At 58.0% G+C, this 20,304-nt stretch overlaps 1 protein-coding gene and 1 non-coding gene across 2 annotated transcripts; one reads left to right on the plus strand and one right to left on the minus strand.

The window, feature by feature from the left end:
• The first annotated feature begins 1,514 nt into the window (after positions 1–1,514).
• On the plus strand, positions 1,515–16,356 carry Sdr42e2 (short chain dehydrogenase/reductase family 42E, member 2). The gene is made up of 12 exons (XM_004623116.1): positions 1,515–1,569; positions 1,951–2,135; positions 2,550–2,645; positions 5,321–5,378; positions 5,982–6,100; positions 6,740–6,815; positions 8,905–8,987; positions 10,383–10,520; positions 10,976–11,041; positions 12,623–12,686; positions 13,906–13,979; positions 16,102–16,356. The coding sequence occupies exons 1-12, from the start codon at positions 1,515–1,517 to the stop codon at positions 16,354–16,356; spliced, it is 1,269 nt and encodes a 422-aa protein (XP_004623173.1).
• Positions 16,357–18,473: 2,117 nt separating this feature from the next.
• Trnal-uag lies at positions 18,474–18,555 on the minus strand. The gene has a single exon. It is a non-coding gene; the product is annotated as a tRNA-Leu (tRNA).
• Positions 18,556–20,304: the final 1,749 nt, after the last annotated feature.

The following is a 20,304-nucleotide window of genomic DNA, read 5'->3' on the forward strand; positions in this document are numbered from 1 at the left end:
GCTAGAGAACCGCGCGTGAAAAGAGGAATGGTGGACTTAGTGAACGGAGGGACACAGCTGGGCAGAAGATGCCAGACAGAGTAGACGGGAGGGAAGGGAGAAGGACAGTTTGGGAATAAACTGGATGAGCCGGAGCTGGTTGGACAGGTGGAAGTGGGGAAGGAAAGAAGGGGAGCGAAGAGGCAATACAACAGGCGGAAGGACAGTGGGGCTGCCCCTGGTGAGCGTTTGGACCGACCGATGAAAGAGCAGATGAACAGCTGACTGAGCAGATACCAGTAACGCGTGGATGGAAGAACGCGCGGACGCAGAGGTGGAGGAATCGGTGGAGCAACGAGCAGATGGGGGAGGAAAAAGGAAGAAGCCAGGGGAAAAGCCGGGAGGCCGTGGAGCAGAGGACGAGCGCGAAGGGGCGGCGGTGGGCGGAGAGGAAGCCGCTTCGGCGTGGAGAGGCCCCGCTGCCGCCCGCGGGGCTGCGGGGCTGCGGGGCTGGGGGGCTGCGGGGCTGCGGGGCTGCGGGGCTGCGGGGCTGCGGGGCTGCGGGGCTGCGGGGCTGCGGGGCGGGACGACAGGTGGGCGGTTCCGACCCAGCTCCGCCTCTCTTGGACCTAGGTGGCCACGGCCCGGCTGACCGGCAGGGACGCGGCACCGCGCGAGGAGCAGCAGCCTCGCGGGAGCCCGGGCCAGGTGGGCGCAGCCCGGCGGGTGTGGCCTGGGGAGAAGGCTTAGGGGCGCCGGGATCCCGATCCCGAACCCGCTCTGCAAATCCCGCGCTAGGGCTCCCGCCGCCCTGGATCTAGCTGGGCTATTATAGGAACTCCGGTCGTAGCTCCCTAACGCTTTCTGCGCCTCGTTTTCCTCCTCTGGGTGATGGGAAGGTTCGATTCTACCACCCTGGGGACTGCGGGAAAGCGGAGTGCAGCCACCTCGGGGTTGGCCCTGCGCTCTAGACACCAAACGAATCCGAGGGATTTCTTTCCTCGGCAGCCAGGGCGACCCAGCCACTGTCCTAGGTGCTGAGCGCGCCGCGGCCAGCCCAACCCGCAGGGCTTGCGGTCTTGGCGTCGCCGGAGACCCCGCGAGGTAGACGGGCGACACGGCGCATTGCACAGCTGTGGATCCTGCAAGGCAGTGACATTTTTAAGGACCTCGCTGCCTGGGATGGTGGTGCACACCTGTCAACCAGCATTTTGAAGCGGAGATAGGAAGATTGTGAGTTTGAACCCAGCTTGGGCTCTTCAGTGATTTAGCAAGACCTGTCTTAACTTGTGATCCTCCTACCTCAGCTTCCCAGAGCACTGTGATTATAGGTTGCCCCTCCACACCCGGATTACTCTTGAGGTCCCAAAAGGGTCCAGTGCACTGGGAGTTTGGTGGGTCTCTAATTTCCACCTGGAATTCCCTTCAATTCAAGGAGTTTGATAATATTTATGGCTTGAGACCACCTTAAAACATTCTCTCCTCTGTCTTTCTCCACAGGTGGACAGTTTCTTGTCTGCATGGCTCTGTAGAGGATGAAGCCCAACCCCACAGGCCTCTCCCCGGAGATCTGCAGAGCTTCAGGCCAGAGCGAGAAGAGCTGCCCTGTCTGCCAAGCCTGGGGAGGGGTCTTAGGTCCAGGCTCTGGCTTGAGGTCAGGGCCCGGGCCAGGGCCTGGTATGGTGCCCAGGCCTGGGCCAGCGCCCAGTGATGTCCTGGGGTCCGGACTAGGACCTGGTGCTGTTTCAGGGCCTGACGCTACCGCAGCACCTGGGCCGGGAGCCGGGTCAGTACGCAGTGCTGGAGTTGCTCTACTAGGTGGACCAGGGGCTGGGCCCGTAGCTGACCCGCGAGCTGCCCCATCACCTGCGCCAGAGGCTGGCCCTGTACCTGGGCCAGAAGTCAGGCCTGCAGCCAGACGGGGCTCTAGTTCTGGGCCCAAACCCAGTGAATCGACAGCACCAGCACCAGCACCACAGCAGAAGACTGAAGCCAAACCCACGCAGGCCCCCAGGCAGAAGGTTCTGGTGACGGGAGGAGGAGGCTACCTGGGCTTTAGTCTGGGGTCCAGCCTGGCCCAGAGTGGCACCTCTGTCATCCTGCTCGACCTCCGCAGACCCCAGTGGGAACTGTCCCCAGGGATGGAGTTCATCCAGGTGCAGAGACTGGAGGAGATGGGCAGGGGCAGTGTCTTACATGAAGGCAGTGGGGCAGTGCAGGGCAGGCTGTGGGGCTGGGCTTCTCTCTCTCCCACCTGGGCAGCCAAGGTCACAGGCTCTATGGCCCTCAGCCGTGGTCCTCATCCACAGACAGGGCTGAGGATCCCATCTACTTTCCAAGGCTCTCATGGGGAGCTGATGAAGTAGTACATTGCGAGACAGCTAGCCCAGCCCTGGGGCCTGGAGAGTGGGGGCCAAAGACAGCCACGCGCCGCCAGTCTTTCCTGACCTCACACAGGCTCTGTCTGAGTCAGGTCAGGGGCCACTTCTAGGACCGGCAGGGTGCAGTGCTACTGTGGAGGTTTGCTTTGAGCCTGACCTCCTTCCCCATCTCTGCCTCCCCTGCCTCAGGCTGATGTCCGAGATGAAGAAGCTCTGTTCCACGCCCTGGAAGGGGTAGGCTGTGTCTTCCATGTGGCCTCCTATGGGATGTCTGGTGCTGAGAAGGTGAGGCCCTCACTTCCCACCTGGAGTTGGGGAGCACGGGGCTCAGGGCTCTGCCTGTCAGGCCCAGACGGAACTCATGGCTCTCCTCCTCCTCCTCAGGGAGGATTTGGGCTGCTCCTAGCTACTCCTAGGTCGTCTGCAACCACACCAAACACAGTTCTGCTGCCCTCTAACTATTGTACCTGAGGCACGTTATCTCCTCAGAGCCTCTCCTCACCTGAAGAGGAGGACAGTAGCACTGCTTGTGTCACAGGCTTCTCACAGAAGTGTGACTGTGTGCTACAAAGACATCTGCACACCCCGACTCAATGGTAGCTGGTGTCATGGTTCGGGACTTTGAGCACAGTGCTCTGGGAGTCGGAGGCAGGGGGCATCCAGAGCTGTGGCCTGGCCTGGGTGATTTAGCTGCCTTGAATTAAAAAATGGGAAAATGGGCTGGAGATGTAGTTCAGTCCAAATTGCTTTATTTATGTCTTTATTTTTTAATTTTATATATTTGGTGCAGGGTCTCACTATGCAGCTCAGACTCCTAGTGATCCTCCTGTTTTCAGCCTCCCCAGCGCTGGGATTACAGGCGTAGGCATGCACCGCCACACCTGGTCTCGTTGGCTGGCTCTGCATACCTGGAGGTGGGGCCAGCGCAACATGTGGTGCCAGGGATCGAGCCCAGGTCCTTGTACTTACCTGGGCATGCTCTTAGACCACTGAGCTCTCTCCACTGCCCAATAATTGCTTTAAAAAAGAAAAAAAATGAAGAACTTGCACTGATTTATTTATTTGTGCCATTATTTTTTAATAACAAAGCACCAAGAATAACTTAAATGTTCATTATTTGGGGACTACGTAAATGAACTGTGAGTGAAACCACACGGGGCACAAAACAGTGTTTAGGGTCCCGTTTTGCTTTTGTTTGAAGAAAATGGCAGGCGTGATCACTTATTTCTGTACTCACGCAGGCCTGTGTGCTGATTTGTCGTCTGTCTGTCTGCCTTCCTCTCTCTCTCCCCTGTCCTTCATTTTTCTCCCTGCTGCTGGAGATGGAGCACAGGGCCTCCCACGGGCTGAGCGGGCGCTCTGCCCCCGACTACTCCTCATCTCTGTGCTGGTGCCGATAAGCATACTTCATCTCTAAAATCACACTGTGAGCAGTGGTTACCTCTGCCCGGGGAAAAAGAAGAAGGAATGAGGAGTGGGAGGGAAATTTCCTCTTCACCAGATAACTTTTATTGTTTGGATTATTTTTTTTAATCTTCTATTTATTTATGTTTTTGGTGCAGGGTCTCACTATGCAGCTCGGACTCATAGTGATCCTCCTGTGTCAGCCTCCCCAGTGCTGAGATTCCATGCCTGTGCCACAACACCCGGTTTTGGGGGCTGGCACGGTGCCCTCAAGGTTCTGGGGCTGGCACAGCATGTGATACCAGGGATTGAACCCAGGTCCTTTCGCTGGCTAGGCAGGAACTTAGACTACAGAGCTATCTCCCCAGCCCTCTTTGAATGATTTTTAACACATAGTTTTATTACCTATTAAACAAAAAACACTACAATGACAATATATTTTTAAAAGTGAACATAAAAGCCAGGCTTGGAGGGCCTGCCTGATAGCTCAGAGGACTAAAGAGCCTGCTTATGCAGAGTGTATGGCTGGAGTTCAATCCCCAGCACCAGCATGCAGTGCTGGGCCCTGCCCTCGGGGCAGGCTGAGAAGGTGATTGAGCCTGGGCGTGGTGGTGCACACCTGTAATCCTAGCACTGTGGAGGCTGAAAACAGGAGAATCACTACGAGTCCAATCTACATAGTGAGACCCTATATACCCTGCAGACCCTGTCCTAAATACAGAAGAAGGAAAAAAAAAAAAAAAGTAAGCCAGGCTTGGTTGCACATGCCTGTAATCCTAGCACCTTCTCAAGCTGAGGCAAGAGGATTTAAAGTTTGAGCTAGACCGAACCACTTAGTGACCTAGCAAGACCCTGCCTTAAGGGCCAGGGAGATAGTTCAGCGGCATAGGCACCTGCCTGGCAAGTGCAAGGTCCTGATCTCAATCTCTTTTTTTTTTTTTTTTTTTTTCTGGAACCAGGTATTGAACTCAGACCCTTGTGCTTGCCAGGCAAGCATTTATTCTACTGAGCTATCTCCCCCGCCCACTGAGTTCAATCTGCAGTACAAAAAAAAAAAAAAAAAAAAAAGACCTTGTCTTAAAATTAAAAATCAGATAAAAAGGGCTGGGGATGGCTCAGAGTGAGGACCCTGAGCTCAGTCTCCAGTACTGAGTAAATGAACAGCCCACCTCCTAGTGGTGACGTAGGGACCCAGCGAAACGGGGATCACAATACCCTTGCACAGTCCTTGGTACACGGGGGCCAGTGCTGCAGACCCTCGTCCTGGCTTCTACACCCAGCCCCCACCAGAGGCCTGGTCTCCCTCTGTCTGTCTCACCAGATGAAGGAAGCTGGGACTCTGAGAACAGGAGGACAATGCCACAGGTTGTGGGTCCCGCTCTCCAAACCCCAGTCCTCGTCCCCCAGGCATCCTATTCAATCCTCCCGCCCACCCCGGGGCCGTTGAGGGCACTGCAGCAGAGCTGGACATCCTGCCCGCCCCTGTGCCCGGCCTCTGGCCTCAGCGACAAGGCAAGAGACCGCATGGTGACCTCCCACTCCTTCTTGTCTTCTAGCTGCAAAAGGAGCAGATTGAGTCTATCAACGTCGGAGGCACAAAGCGAGTGATCGATGGTAGGTGCCCGGTGTGGCCTGGGCGGCACTGGCTGCGCGCTTCCTCCTCCGCTCCCTCCGGGGCCACAGGCCCAGCTCCTCGGAGGTGGGGGCACAGAGGCGGGGCCCTCCTGGCTGGTGTGCCCGCCCTGCCAAGGACCTGTGTGCAGAGCGTCTCCCCTGCGTGTGAGCTGCCCGGAGCCTGTCAGGGTGGGGAGGCAGGGGGGAGTAGGCGTCAGGGCGCGGAGGGACAGAGGGAGAGTGTGCCATGCCCCGATAGGAGGCCTGTGGTGTCCTGCGGCTCCGCGCTGCCTTCTCCGGGACCCCGCTCTGCCTGCTTCCTCGTTTCGTGCTGAGTGAGGCTTTCTTCTGATCTGTGCCTGAAGGGTGGCTCAGGGGCCAAAGCTACACTGAGAAGGAAGAAGGAGCAGGCCTGATGCGCAGGGGTCCACGGGGCGGGACTCAGCCTACACTCGAGTTAAGGGGTGCATCCCCCAGCACCTCTCGATTCTGGGTGCATCAGCCTGGGGTGTGTCTTGAGCTTTGAAGACAAAGTCTTGGCAGACTTCTGCTCACACTCGGTCCCTTGCGCATGTACTGCGGCCCTGTGCGTCCTCGCTGCAGCCTGTGTCCACCGGCGGGTTCCAAGGCTCGTCTACACCAGCACTGTCAATGTGGCGTTTGGCGGGAAGCCCATAGAGCAGGGTGACGAGGACTCTGTGCCATACTTCCCGCTGGACAAGGTACCTGAGGCCCGGAGGTGGGCGTGGCCCAGAGGGGGGCGGCGAAGGGCGGGTCTGTCCCCGCAGCTCCGGGTGAGTGCCCACGGAAGGCCCCCAGCCAGGAGACCAGCCCACCTCCGTTTCATCTTGTCACGGCTGGAGGAGCTCTGAAGCCAGACAGACCTGGCTGCACCCCCACCTGCCCCTTCTGACCTGGGTGACCTGAGCGAGTTACTTCATCACCGAAGCTCCTCTCATCACTGGGGCAAACTGCCTGGCGGGTTGTGGGGAGCAGATGAGGGACCTGGTGTGCAGACCCCGTGGGGACACTTTCAGCATCAGCGCCAAGGGCCAGGTGCCAGCAGTCGCTGAGAGCCTGCCTGAGCCTACCTGCCGTGGTCACCTTACTGCTGTGATCCCGGTGCCCCCTCTGCTGCCATGACCATGGAAGGAGACACCCTGTCCTCCACCCAGAGGGAGAGCAGGGCTGTGGGCCCCCAGCTCAGCAGTGCTGAAGCAGGAGTCCCCCGACTCCACGTGCACATGGTCCTAGAGGACCCATTGCCTAGGGCCAGGCTGGGATGAACCAGTGCTGCCCACAGTGCTGCGATCCTGACGTGGGATCCCAGCGGGTCACTCTGCTCTCTTGTCCTCCGGTAGCACATGGACCACTACTCCCGAACCAAAGCCATCGCAGACCAGCTGACCCTGATGGCGAACGGGACCCCTCTCCCGGGTGAGCATCACAGGCCCTGCTCGCAGCAAGCCTGCCTGCCCCTCCTGCCCCCTCCAAATATCTGGTGATTGGAGCTTTCAGCCAACAAGCATGTGAGGCCGGCCTTCCTTCTCAAGGACACCTCCTGGGCCCTTGGGCGTTCACTCTGAGGGCCGTGCACACGGCTAGGCTGTTTCTCACCTGCCAGGGCTGCAGCCACAGGAGCAGGTCCTCTCTGCCCTCTTCCCATCTCTCTAATGGGAAAAGACTGAAGCTACCCCATGCCAGACCTCTCTTCTGTCTCAAGAGAGTGGGTCCAGTTTTAGAGTCCTCCGTAAAGAAAAGAACAGAACAGTATGAATATGGGCAGAGCTGCAGCACTCTGAAGGGGCCTTACAGCTTAGCCTTTAATAACATGCCAGAAAAAATGGCCTCGGCTGCTGTTTTGTGCTACCCTTTGTGATTACAGCAGAGTAACCCACACCTACTGAGGGCTTCCTGTAATAGGCTAATGCTGTGCAGAAGACCTGCATTCTCCACAGCTTCCCGGGCAGTGAGCGCCTTGGGCCTCCTTGCCTTCTAACCTCAGGAGCTAAATCCACCCAGATAAATTCCTTCTTATCTAAGTGATCACTCCTGGCTTTCTGAAATTCAGAAAGCAAACTTAATGAGATAAGCTGGGTCTCCCTTCATTACCAAAGCTATCCCACTGCGAGAGCTAAATGATTCTGGAGGGGAGAAATGCTTGAAATTATAAGCCCTGGCTTACAGGTGCAAAAGGCAAAACCTGAGAGTGACAGACTTAACTCAAGGTCACATAATGGTTAGGTGGCGGAGGTGGGATTGCGACCCCGGAGAGCCTAACCCCAGAGCGTAGGCCTCAGCACCGTGCTGTGCTCCAGGCCGAGAGGGGCAGGTCCCTGGGCCTGGGGTCCTGCCCTCCCCCTCCCCCTGGGCCAGCCAGGCCTCGACCCCTGGTCCCACAACTGGTCCCACAACTGTGTTTTCCTAGAGTCTGACATTGTGCAGTTGAATTCCCTCTCTGCCCAGAACCTCCCCAGCCAGGCAGACCACAGCATGCCGCTAGACACCTAATCCCCTGGCTGGGAATTATTTATATGAGCATCCCCAGCTTTCCGTGGTCAGGGCAGTCATGGATACCCTGGCCCGGCCCCTCTGTGACGTGGCCGCCCTGTGCCCGCCAGCTGCAAGCTGATCTCCAGCCACCATGCTCCGGAGACCTAGAATTTAAGCTTAGCCGTGGGCTGTTTACAGAGCTGCTCACCCGATACCCACCTTCCAGGAGTGCAGCCCGGTCATCCGGGGTCATGGCTACTCCTTGTGCCCCACGCCAGTCCCGGGGGCGTCCCTCTAACTTGGGACCCAACAGAGAGGTCCCAAGTCCGCGTGGCTGTGTTCTGCCTCTGAGGGTGTGTAACCTACGGCTATCACAAATGCTGCTTGAAACAATAGAAATTTCTTCTCTTTCCGCCTGGGAGCCAGAGCCTGACCTGGAGGGGTGTCGGGCTGCTCTCCTCCGAAGGCTGGGGCGGTCCTCCTCCTCTCTTCCAGCCTCTGCTTGGCCCGCAGACCTGCGCTCCCTGCCTCTGTCTTCGTGTGGCCTCTCATCTCTCTGTCTCTTCTGTGAGTCTAATGTAAGGACACTGGTCACTGGACGTAAGGCCAGCTGGGTGATCCCAGCTCGAGATCCTTACTGCAGCCACAAAGATGCTTTTTGCAATAAGGTCAACACCGACAGGTTCTAGAACGTGGACATACTGGGGGCACGGTTGCACCCACTCCACGGGGCTTTGCTGGAGAGTAAGGACGCGAGGAAAGGGGCAGTCTGGGTGTTCCATTGTAATGTGGGGACCCCAGCCTGGCTTGTTGCTTGAGAAAAGGGAACTTATCCAGGAAGGGTGTGGCATGGCTTCTGGAAGACAGACTTCCAGATGTGTGACTCCCACGTGGGGACAGCCCAAGGGACATGGAGGAAGGGAAGCCTCCAAGGGTTTTGGGTCCAAGGGTCACTCCTGGGAGACTATATCATGGCCTCCAGCTTATGGTTCCCATTCCGCCCACCAACCTTGACCACCCCCTTCTGTCCTAGGAGGAGGAACTCTTCGCACCTGTGTCCTCCGGCCGCCAGGGATTTATGGCCCTGAAGAGCAGAAACACCTGCCCCGCATTGCGGTACGGTTGTCCCAGAAGAACAAGGCAGAGGCAGAGCGAGCCGGGCCCATGAGCACAGGGATCGGACCCTCCCCATCCCTGGGGACACGCTGGTCTGAGGGCAGGGCTCCCTGGGACCCCGGGGGCAGAGGGAGCCATCCCACTGCGCCCTCCCCACTGCCCCCACCAGCGCAGACTCTTCAGGCCCTCTGGGATCAGCACTCCTGGTATGGGCCAGCTAGGCCCAGCAGGCCAGGGGAAGGGAGCTGTGACTCCAGGGATACGGGATGTGTCACCTCCATTCACATGTGCTTGCCTTAAGCATGTGCTGGGGACGTGGCCACGTGAGGCTCCAGGCCCTGCCCTTTGCTTCCACATTCTTGCCAGGGAGACAGAGATGGAGTGGAGGGAAAGGAGAACCAGCCAGCAGGGGAGGGTGGGAGGTTGGGAGGGCACAGGGCTTCCTGGAGGGAGCAGTGTGGAGCGGGACAAGGATCCTGAGAGCTGGGGAGCCAGAGAGAAGAGAGTTGGGGCGGAGGAGGCAGCTCGGTGCAGCGGCCAAGAGAGCACACTGGGCAGGCAGCACCTTGTGGCTGAATCCACCCGATGGAAGCAGCAGGTCACAGGGGCCAGGGAGAGTCACCAGAGCAGGGCTGCTCTGGTGTGGGGCGCAGGAGTGCTGTTGTACCAGGACCTTATCACTATCTTTTAAAAAAATTGGCCAGGCTCTCAGGGAAGGTGGGGGTCAACCTCAGTGACTGCCCCCCCATTTATTCATTGGATAGTAATAATATTGACTTCTTATTGCATGCTCAGGATTGTCCTAGGTTTTAGGAAGGTCAGGGACCGCCAGATGACCCTGCCGTGGGGGCTTTCACTCTCCCCCAGGAGAGGACAATAGACTCTTTGAGTTACCAGTGTGCTGGCAGATGAGGCATGGGGACAGGAAGGTGGCTGCGGCAGGGTGACCACGAGAGCGTCAGTGGGGGACACAGTCACGCGGTACCTGGGGCCTGACCCGAAAGCACTTCCTGGCTGTGGGAAGGGCCTGGGCTCTCCCCATGGCAGGGAGGGCTCCCCTGGGCTGTTCCAAGCTCAGAAGAGACCCCGGCCCCAACTTGGGGTTAAGGATCCCCTTGGCTGTGCAGAGTCAGATGGCAGGGCGTGAGGCTGGGCAGATGGGAGCAGCTGGGACGACCCCACGCGCCCAGGCAAGAGGCCAGGGCGGCAGCCAGCGGGGTGAGGAGCGGCCGGACACTGCACACATGGGCCGGGCGGGTCTGCAGATGAGTTGCAGCGAAGCAAAGGGAAGGCGGCTGGGGGCCGAGGCCTGCCCGGAGCGAGCCAGGAGCACTCGGGCTGCGCACAGCCAGGCCTGGCTTCAGTCTGCACACCCTGCCCCTCCCCGCTCACCAGAGCCACATCAAGAAGAGGCTGTTCATGTTCCGGTTCGGGGACCGCGGGATGAGGATGAACTGGGTCCACGTGCGTAATCTCGTGAAGGCACACGTGCTGGCGGCGGAGGCCCTCACCGCAGCCAAGGGCTACGTGGCCGTGAGTCTCCCCGAGCGCCCCCCACAGGGAGGCTCCGCCCCCGCCCCAGTCTTCTTCCTCCTTTCGGCTGGCTGGCTGGCAGGGCTGTGGGCCCAGGGGGCCCGGGGGTACGGGGTGGAGGCCACTTTCTAAAGTGCCATTAGCTCTTCACGTAACTACAAGGTTGGTGTGCTGACGCGGAAATATCAGCCACATAGATATTACATTCCATGACTATAACAGCCCGAGGGGGTGCCCATTATTATCTCTCCATTTCTCAGATGAAGAAACTGAGGCACAGAAAGCTTGACTTAATCTGGGTCACAAAGCTTGTCAGTTTGGTGGCCTTAGAACATACAGTGCCTATCCCCGGGCCTGGGGGCTGCTCAAGAGAATAAAGGGGTTGAAACCATCAGAGGGCTGAGGTCAGGCTGGGGGGCAGTTGTCTCACTGTCCTCCTCTCGTGTCCCCCTCAGAGTGGGCAGGCCTACTACATCAACGATGGGGAGAGCGTCAACCTCTTTGAGTGGATGACCCCGCTGGTAGGTGTCTGGACACCAGCCCCTTCACAGGGAGGCTCTGGAACCCTGTGTTCTCTCTTGCTCATCCTCCTCCACTTCCAGAACAATCCAAGGCTGTCACATTAGGACTACCTGCTGCCAATCTGTATCCGCCTCTAGCCCTCTGGGGCTCTCATGGTTGCTTTGGTGCTTTTCTTTGTCAAGCTAGGGATGGATGTGTATGCTAAGCAAGCGATGCTGAGTAAGCGTCCTCCCTGAGCTACGTCCCCGTCCTGCTCTGTGGTCCCCTGTCCTGCGCGTAGAGGCCCTGAACAGGTGTTGTAGCAGGTGCCAAAGCACACAGGGAGATGCCAGCCCTGGGCTCCGGTGGGAACTCTGGTCTCCTCTCTCGGGAGCCCACAGAGGCCCCCAGGGGCCAGGCTGCCTTGACAGGACAGAGCAGAGCCTGGGCGGTGGGCTCATCCTCCAGCTCACCATTCCCTTGCCAGGGTAACCTTCCAGAGATGGGCAAAGCCAGCCCGGCATAGCCAGGAAGAGATCATTTGTCCTCTCGGTCTGACACCCCACAGGAGTTTTGGTTTGGTTGTTTAAATCACAAATTTATGGAGATACCACTCACAAACCATGCTGTTCACCTATTTCAAGCAAACAAGTCAGTGATTTCTGGTTTACTGGGAGCTGTCCAAACACCACCTTGTTCATTTTAAAGCAAGTCATCATCCTCCTCAGAACAGAACAAGTCTCACCTGTAGCAGCCCCAACCCTAAGCGGCCCAAGCCCGCCTCTGTGGGTTTTCTCCTTCTGCACACTTCCTGCGAAGGGAGACGGGGTGTGACCTCGTGCATCTGCCTCTTTCCCAACATTTTCAGCTCGGATCTGTGCTGTGGCATGCATCCTGCCAGGATTTCAGTCCTTTCTCTTGCCATCGATACTCCCTTCCGTGGCCACGGCACCTACTGCTCCGTACATTCACCAGCTGACAGAAATGTGGGCTCTCCGTTTCCGGGGTGTTGTAAATAGTTAACAGTGAGCACGTGCGTGGGCCTGTGCTTTCGGTTCTCTTAGACAGATTCCTAGGAGGGTCTTGGGTTGCAGGTAACGGTGCTTACCACCTTTAGAGGAGCCACCAAACTCCTTCTCAAAGCAGCTGCAGTATTTCGTGTTCCCTGTAGTGGAAGAGGCCCCAGTGCCTCCTCCTCAGCCTTGCTATGATCTGCCTTTGAGGCCTGGAGAGTTCCTGCCATGAGGAGCCCAGTTTAGCCCGTGCCAGCCTGCTCTTTCATGTGTCTCAGCCACCTTCTCGCGCTTGCTATTTTCCCTGTAATAGAAAAGTCAGTTCTAGAAAACTCAGATACGACTTAAGTACCTGAAAGTGTCTTTTGGTGTTGACAGATATAAGCAATAATCAAATGACCCAGATGATCCCAGGTTACAGACCGGCCACACTCTCAAGCCCTACTCAAGACCACCGCAGACTTGGGCTGGCTTGGAGTATGCTTATGGGTCTTGGGGCATCCTCGGCTAGTGTGGTTAGAGGCCAGGTGGGCTTCCCACACCAGCCCCTGAACAATCTGTTCTCATCTCAGATGTATTCCCTTGCAGTTTGAGAAGCTGGGGCACAGCCAGCCCTGGGTCCAGGTACCTACTTCATGGGTTTATGTGACAGGTAAGGAGAAGCATGCGTGGGCTATTGCCACTGTGTACCAGCTGCACATAAGACATGCTTTGCCCCATTGCAAAGCCAGGGCTGGATTAGGAGGGGCAGGCTCCAAATTGCCAAGCCCTGCCCTGCATTTGGAGGGGTGCAGGCCTTGACACTTGGTGCTGGAGGTACCCTTCCCCTCGTCATGGCTTTGACCCTTGTTTAAGCCCCACTCCCCCTGCAAAGCCCACATGACTGGCCCAGTGTAGAGATGGGGAGACCCATCCTCTGAGGCACTCTGAGCTGGCTGCATGGACACCTGGGCATGGCTGGCTCCTGTTGCCTGCACTGGCAGGTGCCAGTGAAGGGGCCCTGGGGCTGCCCTGTGCCCCAAGGTCACCCTGAAGTGAGGGCTACCTTGGGACATGCAAAGGTCCTGTTAACCCCAGATGACCCTCCTCATCCTGAAGGTCAGTGTCTGTCCCCACCCCACCACCACATCCTTGCTGCTGCCCCTGTTTTCACCCCAGCTTCCTGCTAGAAGACACAGTAGGCATCTGGCACGGCATGACCAGTGTGGGGGCCAGGTGGCTCTCAAGTCCTGGGTTCCCCGCACACCTTAGACTGGACCTGCTATGTTTTCAAGGCACTGGGATCTTGCCATTGAAAACAAGCATTTGCACACTTGCTCAGCTCCTTGTGCACAGCACTGCCCCCTGTGTGTTTGGCATGCCTGGCCATCAGCCACAGGGAGGCTGTAGGCAGGGATTGTGTGCACACTTCCGCTTCCTGGCACGCAGACAACTCAGTGTTTCTCCACCTGACTGCACAGTAGCCTCACCTGGAGCTTTGAAAATGGAAAGTAAAAATATAAGCCTTGGCCACACCCCAAGATCGAGAGGAGGGCTGGGAGGGAAGCAGCCTGCTCCCTAAAGTGCCCACGGCTCAGCCCAGGGTAAGAAGCGCTGCTCCTACCCACCCTCCCTGAGGGAGCACAGCAGAACAGGAGCAGGGTCTGCTCGGGTGTATGTCAGTCCTTAACATTACTGTAATAACACGGTGCTTGTGGGTGCCCTTCCCAGCTAACCAGGCATCCCAGCATTGCTACTGACTTAAGGGAACCCAGTGACTTTTTCAGAGGGACCCTTAGAAAAGCCAGTAGCGCCCCCAGTTAGCTCATCCTCAAGGCCTCCCTGAGGTTTGCATGAAGTGAGAGCCCGAATCACTGGCCCTCTCCCCACAGCCGCAGTGATGGAATTCCTGCACCTGGCCCTGAGGCCCTTCGGCAGTCTGCCCCTGCTGCTCACGCGCAGTGAGGTAAGTGGGCTCCTGGGCCGCTCCCTGCCTCCGGGCCCTGCCTCCGCCCCCTGCGCTCGCTCTCAGGACCTTCCGCGGAGCCCAATCCCCTGCCGGCTTCTTTAGAATCTTCTGGGCTGTGGCTCAGGCTGCGCCAGCTGGCTCTGGAATGGGACAGCTCCAAGCCCTTCCCTCCTTCTGGCTGTTGTTTGCTGAGCTTCCCAAGAGCAGCTGAGCCCCACTGTCTTGGAGGCCGGCCCTCCACACACGCCCGAGGGGACACGCGCTCAGAGCCTGTGCTCAGCAGACAGTGAGTGTGCATTGAGCACCTACTATGTGGCACAGAACGCTGCTCTCAGAGTAACAGCACAGTTCTGTATTTGCTTAGCATGTGCAGCTTAAAAGAGGCTGTTTTAATGCAGGTTGTAAGCAGGAAGCAACAGGTGGTGTCTGGGGTTATTTCCCAAGCCTTTTCTCATCCCTTCTTTTGTTTTATTCTCTCAGATATCCTGTTAAATTAGGAAAGTAAAAAATATGATGACCTCCACTCTATGAAGAGAAACTGAGCATTACAGAAAGTGGTCAGGCCACACTGGAATTAGGTTCAGGTTCCATAGCCAGTACTCCCTGGGGGGCGTCACCTGCGATTTCTGCTTTGCCTGTGCAGACTCGCAGAGTCTTCTGCTGAGTGGTGATGTGCTAGGCCCAGCCCCCCGTGGCATGGAATCTCCACTCTACTCTCAGTTGTAGATTGTTCTCATGTCCATTACAGAGGAGGACATGACTCAGTGAAATGACCTGCGCACAGTCCCTTGGTGGTACTGGGATTCTCACCCACACCTAAATGATTCCAAACTCAACCACGAGCTGATGAACAGCTACAGGAATCCCACCAATGCAAAATAGCTGCAAGACACTGCTGAACTGGACAGGCAGGGCCTTGACCCTCTGGCCTAAACTGTGGGTCCCTTGTCCAGCTCAGAGGCAAAAAGTCCATCAGTAGTTAGCTGCTGAGGGGCTGTGACTAGGGCATCCCCTGCTGGCCGGTCTGTGGCACAGCAACCAGCCCTTGGGGTGATTTTACAGTCAGCCATTCATCATGTATTGAGCGCCTACTGTATGCCCAGTAACACTAACTCAGCGGGACCAAGCTACTTCCGCACTGCCAAAGCCCTGGACTGATCAGCTGGGCCAAAGTGGACAGGAACTGCCCTCCTTCCCGCTCCCACTAAACTGTCCGAGTCCAGGGACCCGACAGCCTGATCCTGGGGCTGTCAGTGCCCATTCTCCATGGGAGAATGGAGAAGCCAGCAGATCTTTCCCAGTGCTCATCCGAGGAACAAGAGGGGAAGAAATGACTCAGGTGAGAGAGTATCTTTGGGCTTCAGCATGCCAGTGAAGAACACCGGCTCGCATGTGACCCTCCTGTGTGACCTTGGGCAAGTCATTAACCTCTCTGATCGCCAATTTCCTAATATGCGAAGAGGAAATAGTGCTATGTCTGGAGAAAATGATGTAAGAAATGTAAAGGGCTTAGCCAGGTCCAACCGTGCTCTGTTCCTGATAGCTGTCATTACTGAGCCCAGTAGGCCCCAGGCCATCTGGTAGCAGAGAAATCCAGCTCAGACCTTGGAGAGAATCTCTCTTACGCCCATGTAAGCAGCCAGGAGGGCCTGGAGGCTGTGCCTGCGGCCCACCCCACAGTAGGTCTAAGGCTAAGGGGAGCCAGCAAAATGGTTCTTAGAGACGAGACGGTTTGCCAGGGAGCCACACACAGACCACAGGCAAGATATTGAGCCTACCACATCCAGGGGCCTCCTGGGATCCGCCCTGAACAAAGGGCGAGAAGGGCAGAGGTAGGACATTTGCTTCTTAGGGATATGGTGCGAGTTCCGCGGGCCTGGAAAGACACAGAAAAGTCTCCCTGAGGCGGCGCCTCCCAAGGAAATGGAGATCTGTGAGCGAAAGGAGGCGAGAAAGGCCCCCTGGGGAGGGCACAGCAGAAACAGGATGCAGCAGCTCAGATTTTTTAAATCTCTGGGAGACGGAGGGGCAGTCTCTGCGCTGCTTTCCCTAAATAGCGAGGCAGAGGAAGCTCGCGCCTCCCGCTAGCCCGGCCCCTCGCTGCCCGCCTCTCCCGCAGGTGCAGTCCGTGGCCGTGACGCACACCTTCCGGATCGCCAAGGCCCGTGCTCAGCTTGGCTACGCGCCGGACAAGTTCAGCTTCGCCGACTCTGTGGAGCGATACATGCAGTCCGCGAGCCGGCAGCCGCGGGCCTCCGCGGCGCGGACACTCCTGCGGCTGCTGCTCGGGCTCCTGCTGCTGCTCGGCCTGCTCGGCCTGGCCCTGCACGTACTAGGCTTGCAGCCTCTGCAGGAGGCCGCGCAGAGCCTCTGAACGCCCGCTACCCGCAGGTGTCTGCCCCGCCTCGCGCACCCCGGGGTGCAGACGCTCCAGCCCGGGACCCGCCCACCTTGTGGACCCGGCTACTCCGGGGACCTGCGGCTCCGCCCCCAGTCCTGCCACGCCCGTTCCCCCTTCTGGATTTGCCCGGTCCCCGCCCCGCCTTCAGGATGTGGCTGCGCCTGGGAGCCACCCGACGGCCTCTAAGATATGGCCACGCCCCATGTCCCGTCTCTGGACCCGCCCCGCCCGCCCAGCCTTCAGTGCGCGGCTGCGCCTGGGAGCCGTGGCTCCGCCCCTAAGTCCCGGCCCCGCCTCTCTCCCGCCTCTGGACCCGCCCCGCCCGCCCAGCCTTCGGGATTCGTCTACGCCTGGGAGCCGTGGCTCCGCCCCCAAGCCCTGGCCACGCCTCTCTCCCGCCTCTGGACCGGTCCTGGCTTCAGGACTTGGCTATGCCAGCTGTGGCTCCGCCCCAAATTCAGGCCCCGCCCCCTCACCATCCGCCCCGCCCCCGGGCTGTGCGCCGGGCTGTGCGCTGAGCTCTGCTCCGCCCCTGTTCAACCTGTTGCTGCGGAGGTCGCAGCCTCGGAGCACGCTCAGTCCCAGGCTTCTCCCCGCCTGTGCCTAGGGCCGCCCCACACCATTCCCGGGCTGGGGCTCTGCCCTTCCTGACCACCCCCCTGCTCTGGAGCCCAGCCTTCGATTCTCTCTCCGACTGGCCGTGCTGCTAGGCTCAGCCCCCAGCCCCTCCCGGGCCTTCCTGCCTTCCGCGCCCCTGGGGGCCAGGCGGTAGTATTTGGGGTTTGCGCCGATTGCTCCCGATTCCAGACTGGCGCGTCCTTCTCGGGGCGGCCCTGGCCTCCCTGGGCGTGCCCGGAAATCCTTTGGGAGCCCTGAGCCAGACAGTCCCCTCAGCGAGGGATCCGCCGGAATCCCAGGTGGTGGGTTCGCTTTGCAGACAGGTCTCCGCTGCCAGCTGGAGCTTGACGGAGGTCTGACTCCGGCTTCCGTCCCGCCCAGCTTGGCCTTTGGGTCCCTAATTTATGATTTTTGAAGGTTACTCAGCCTAGTAAACACGGGCTTCTGTACCAGAAAGGGATGAAAAAGGAAACTTTGTAGGCGATTACAGGTCTCCCGAAAGTACCCACACGGTTACAATGGGGAAAAGAAGATTAACTGGTCGCGCTTTGTGACTTGGTACTGTTTCTACCCGCTGACGTAGGGCAGTGGTGGCACTGTCCTCTGTCAGGAGGAAGCCCCAGAATGTCTTGGCCCAGCCCGGCCTCCACCGACCCCGCCCCGCTGGCGTCGCGGTGTGGACCGCGGGTGCCAGGACGGCGGTGTGTAACTGGCCCGGGTGTCCCCCTCCCACGATGCCCACGATGCCCACGCGGGTGGTGGCTGGGAGGAGCGCGCCACGGCGCTGACCAACTGGCTCGAGTACGTCTCCGCGGAGAGCAGGGAGCACAGTGTGTGGGCGGGCTTAAAAAGAAGCGTGCTTCTCCCGGTAGGCGTATTTGTTGTGTCTGTGTGCAATTTTCTAAAAGGTCAGCAATAATCGTTTACGTCTGTAATGCCTGACTCCTTGCGAGGGTTTCGCCCGCGTGGTCCTGAGTCGGGGTCGTCCTTAGACAGGACTTGTTACCATACTTTTGTGGGCTGACTGGGGCTGGGGCTGCCTTCAGAGAACAGAAGAGGTGGGTTTAGCGCTCTGTAGCCGGGAGAGTTTGGGGAACCCTCCACTCCACCGCTAACTTGTGTGCCCCGGAGGTAGAGACCCACTCTCTGTGGCCCTGAGCCTAGAAGCATTGAATTAAGGACTCGGGACGTTTTCAACAGTAAACGGGTATCCCCGTTGCATTCTTCTCGCGAAAGGGATCCGTGTTTGTTTTTTGTTTTAAAAGCGTGGAATTGGTGCAGGCGTCTTCAGTCTTGGACTAGAGAGAGGGCAGATGTGCTCGGCAAAGTGTTTTGTTTTTTTTTTTCCTTCTCTTCTCCTCCCCCCCCCCCGCCCCCGTTCCGCATTCCGTGTTTTTAGAAGAGAAAAGGCTTCACAGGGAAAAAGAAATCAAGAGCGAGAAGTCGAAAAGAAAAAGAGAACCATTCGGACCTGGCAGCGGTGGGATTCGAACCCACGCCATCGAAATGACTGGAGCCTAAATCCAGCGCCTTAGACCACTCGGCCACGCTACCGCCCGTGTGTGAGGCGCTGCCCGCGGAGCCTGTTAGCGTGACGAAGGGCGCTGTGACGCGGAGGGCCGGCCCAGAGAGGCTTCCGCGGCCGCCGGCCCGCCGCGCTCCGCCTCCGCCTCCGCCTCCGCCTCCGCCTCCCTCGGCGCTTCCGCGGCCGCCGTCCTGCCGCGCCCCACTACGACTGAGCGCGGCGGCGAGGCTGAGCCGGCTGGAGGGAAGAAACGGCGCGTGCACGTCCCGCGCCGCCGCGCCCCGCACCCCTCCGCACGGCCTCTGCCGCCGCGCGGGACCGCAGCCGGCCCGGGACTCGGGGCACGCGCGAGCTCCCCGGGCGGCGCCCCGCGGCCTCAGACCCGAGTTCCTGCGCGCAGACCGAGCGCTTTCGAGGAGAGAGAGGGCACCGCGCACAAGCCGTTTCACATCGTCCATAATTGTTGGTAGTTGGCAGATTTGCTGTAAATCTCTACAAATTAAAAGAAGCGTTGGGGACGTAGCTCAGCGGCATGAGTGCCTGTAGGCCAAGAAAATGGTCCTGAGTTCGATCTCAAGTACCAATAATGATAATAATAAGAGAACACTAGATACTCTCGCTTTCTATCTCTTTCTCTTGCCTGGGGAGTTTTAAGTCCTTTCAGTTTACTTTTTCCTAATTTTACCTTTAGATGGGATTATCTATTTCCTCGCATTAGATTATTATTATTATTGATTTCCTCACATGTTTAAAGATGTTAGTAAACAAAAATCCAGGGTTCTAAAGATGGTTGGGTACGTGGACACAGAGACTGAACAATGGCCACCTAAAGATGTCGCACTCAAACCCACACAACTCTTGCGTGGCCTTGGGACCCTGCAGGTGTGACTGAATGGAGGAGCTCCAGACGGAGAGCAGGTGAATTTCCAGGTGGTCCCAAGGTGAGCACCAGGGTCCGTCCTTGTAAAAGAAAGGAGCTAGAGGTGAAATTGGAGGGTGGAGATAGGAAAATCTGAGCGATACAGCCGCACACCAACCAGTCGCTCTATAAATTGGGAACCAGCCCCCCAAACCTCCAACAAGGAACACAGGGTGTCTGACACTTCGATTCTCTGAGGACTAACGACCTTCGAAATGGTAAGCTGATCCGTGTGTATTTTTCTAAGCCACTAAATTTGTGGCACTTTGTGGCAGCAACAGTAAGAAACCAGCACAGAAACTGGACAGTGTGGCACATGCCTGCAAAGCCAGCACTTGGGAGGCTGAGGCAGGGAGATTCCCATGAGCTGGAGGCCAGCCTGGAATCCATACTTCAAGGCAGCCTGAAATACACAATGGAACCCTGTCTCAAAAAACCCAAATAAATAAGGAAAGAAACTGATGCAGTGGGTGAAGGCATGGACCCGTATCTGAGCTCTCCCTAGGATGTGGGATGTGGAAAGTCACCTCTCTCTGGGCTTCAGGGGCTTATCCCTGGAATGCAGTGACAACTGCAGCCTCCTTGCAGATTGGCCGTGAGGATTAGATCCAGTCGTTCTGCAAGTACTTCTGAGGCTCTTCCAGCGGGGCCAGGTATTGCTCTGCTCATGTCAGGAATAAAGCCGTGAAGGTCAAATGTGTTACATAGCAAGAGCATAAGGAGGTGTAACCGCCCTGCACCTCAGAGCCCCCTGCAGGGCCCCCATGGGCATGGCTCACTCCACGGCTCTCACTTGCATCCACCACTGCAGCCAATGGATATTTATGGCTTTCTCCCAGGAGCATAGCGGGCCTTGCAT

Source organism: Octodon degus, unplaced genomic scaffold (genome assembly GCF_000260255.1).
Source record: "Octodon degus isolate 3935 unplaced genomic scaffold, OctDeg1.0 scaffold00001, whole genome shotgun sequence".
NCBI classification, from domain to species: Eukaryota; Metazoa; Chordata; class Mammalia; order Rodentia; family Octodontidae; genus Octodon; species Octodon degus.

What these genes read in the sequence shown, in the direction of transcription:
- Sdr42e2 (XM_004623116.1), top strand. Translation starts at nt 1,515, where the DNA reads ATGAAGCCCAACCCCACAGGCCTCTCCCCGGAGATCTGCAGAGCTTCA. An exon ending in TTCATGGGTTTATGTGACAG is followed by an intron (nt 12,687 to 13,905) that starts GTAAGGAGAAGC and finishes CTCTCCCCACAG; the next exon opens with CCGCAGTGATGGAATTCCTG. An exon ending in TGCTGCTCACGCGCAGTGAG is followed by an intron (nt 13,980 to 16,101) that starts GTAAGTGGGCTC and finishes CCTCTCCCGCAG; the next exon opens with GTGCAGTCCGTGGCCGTGAC.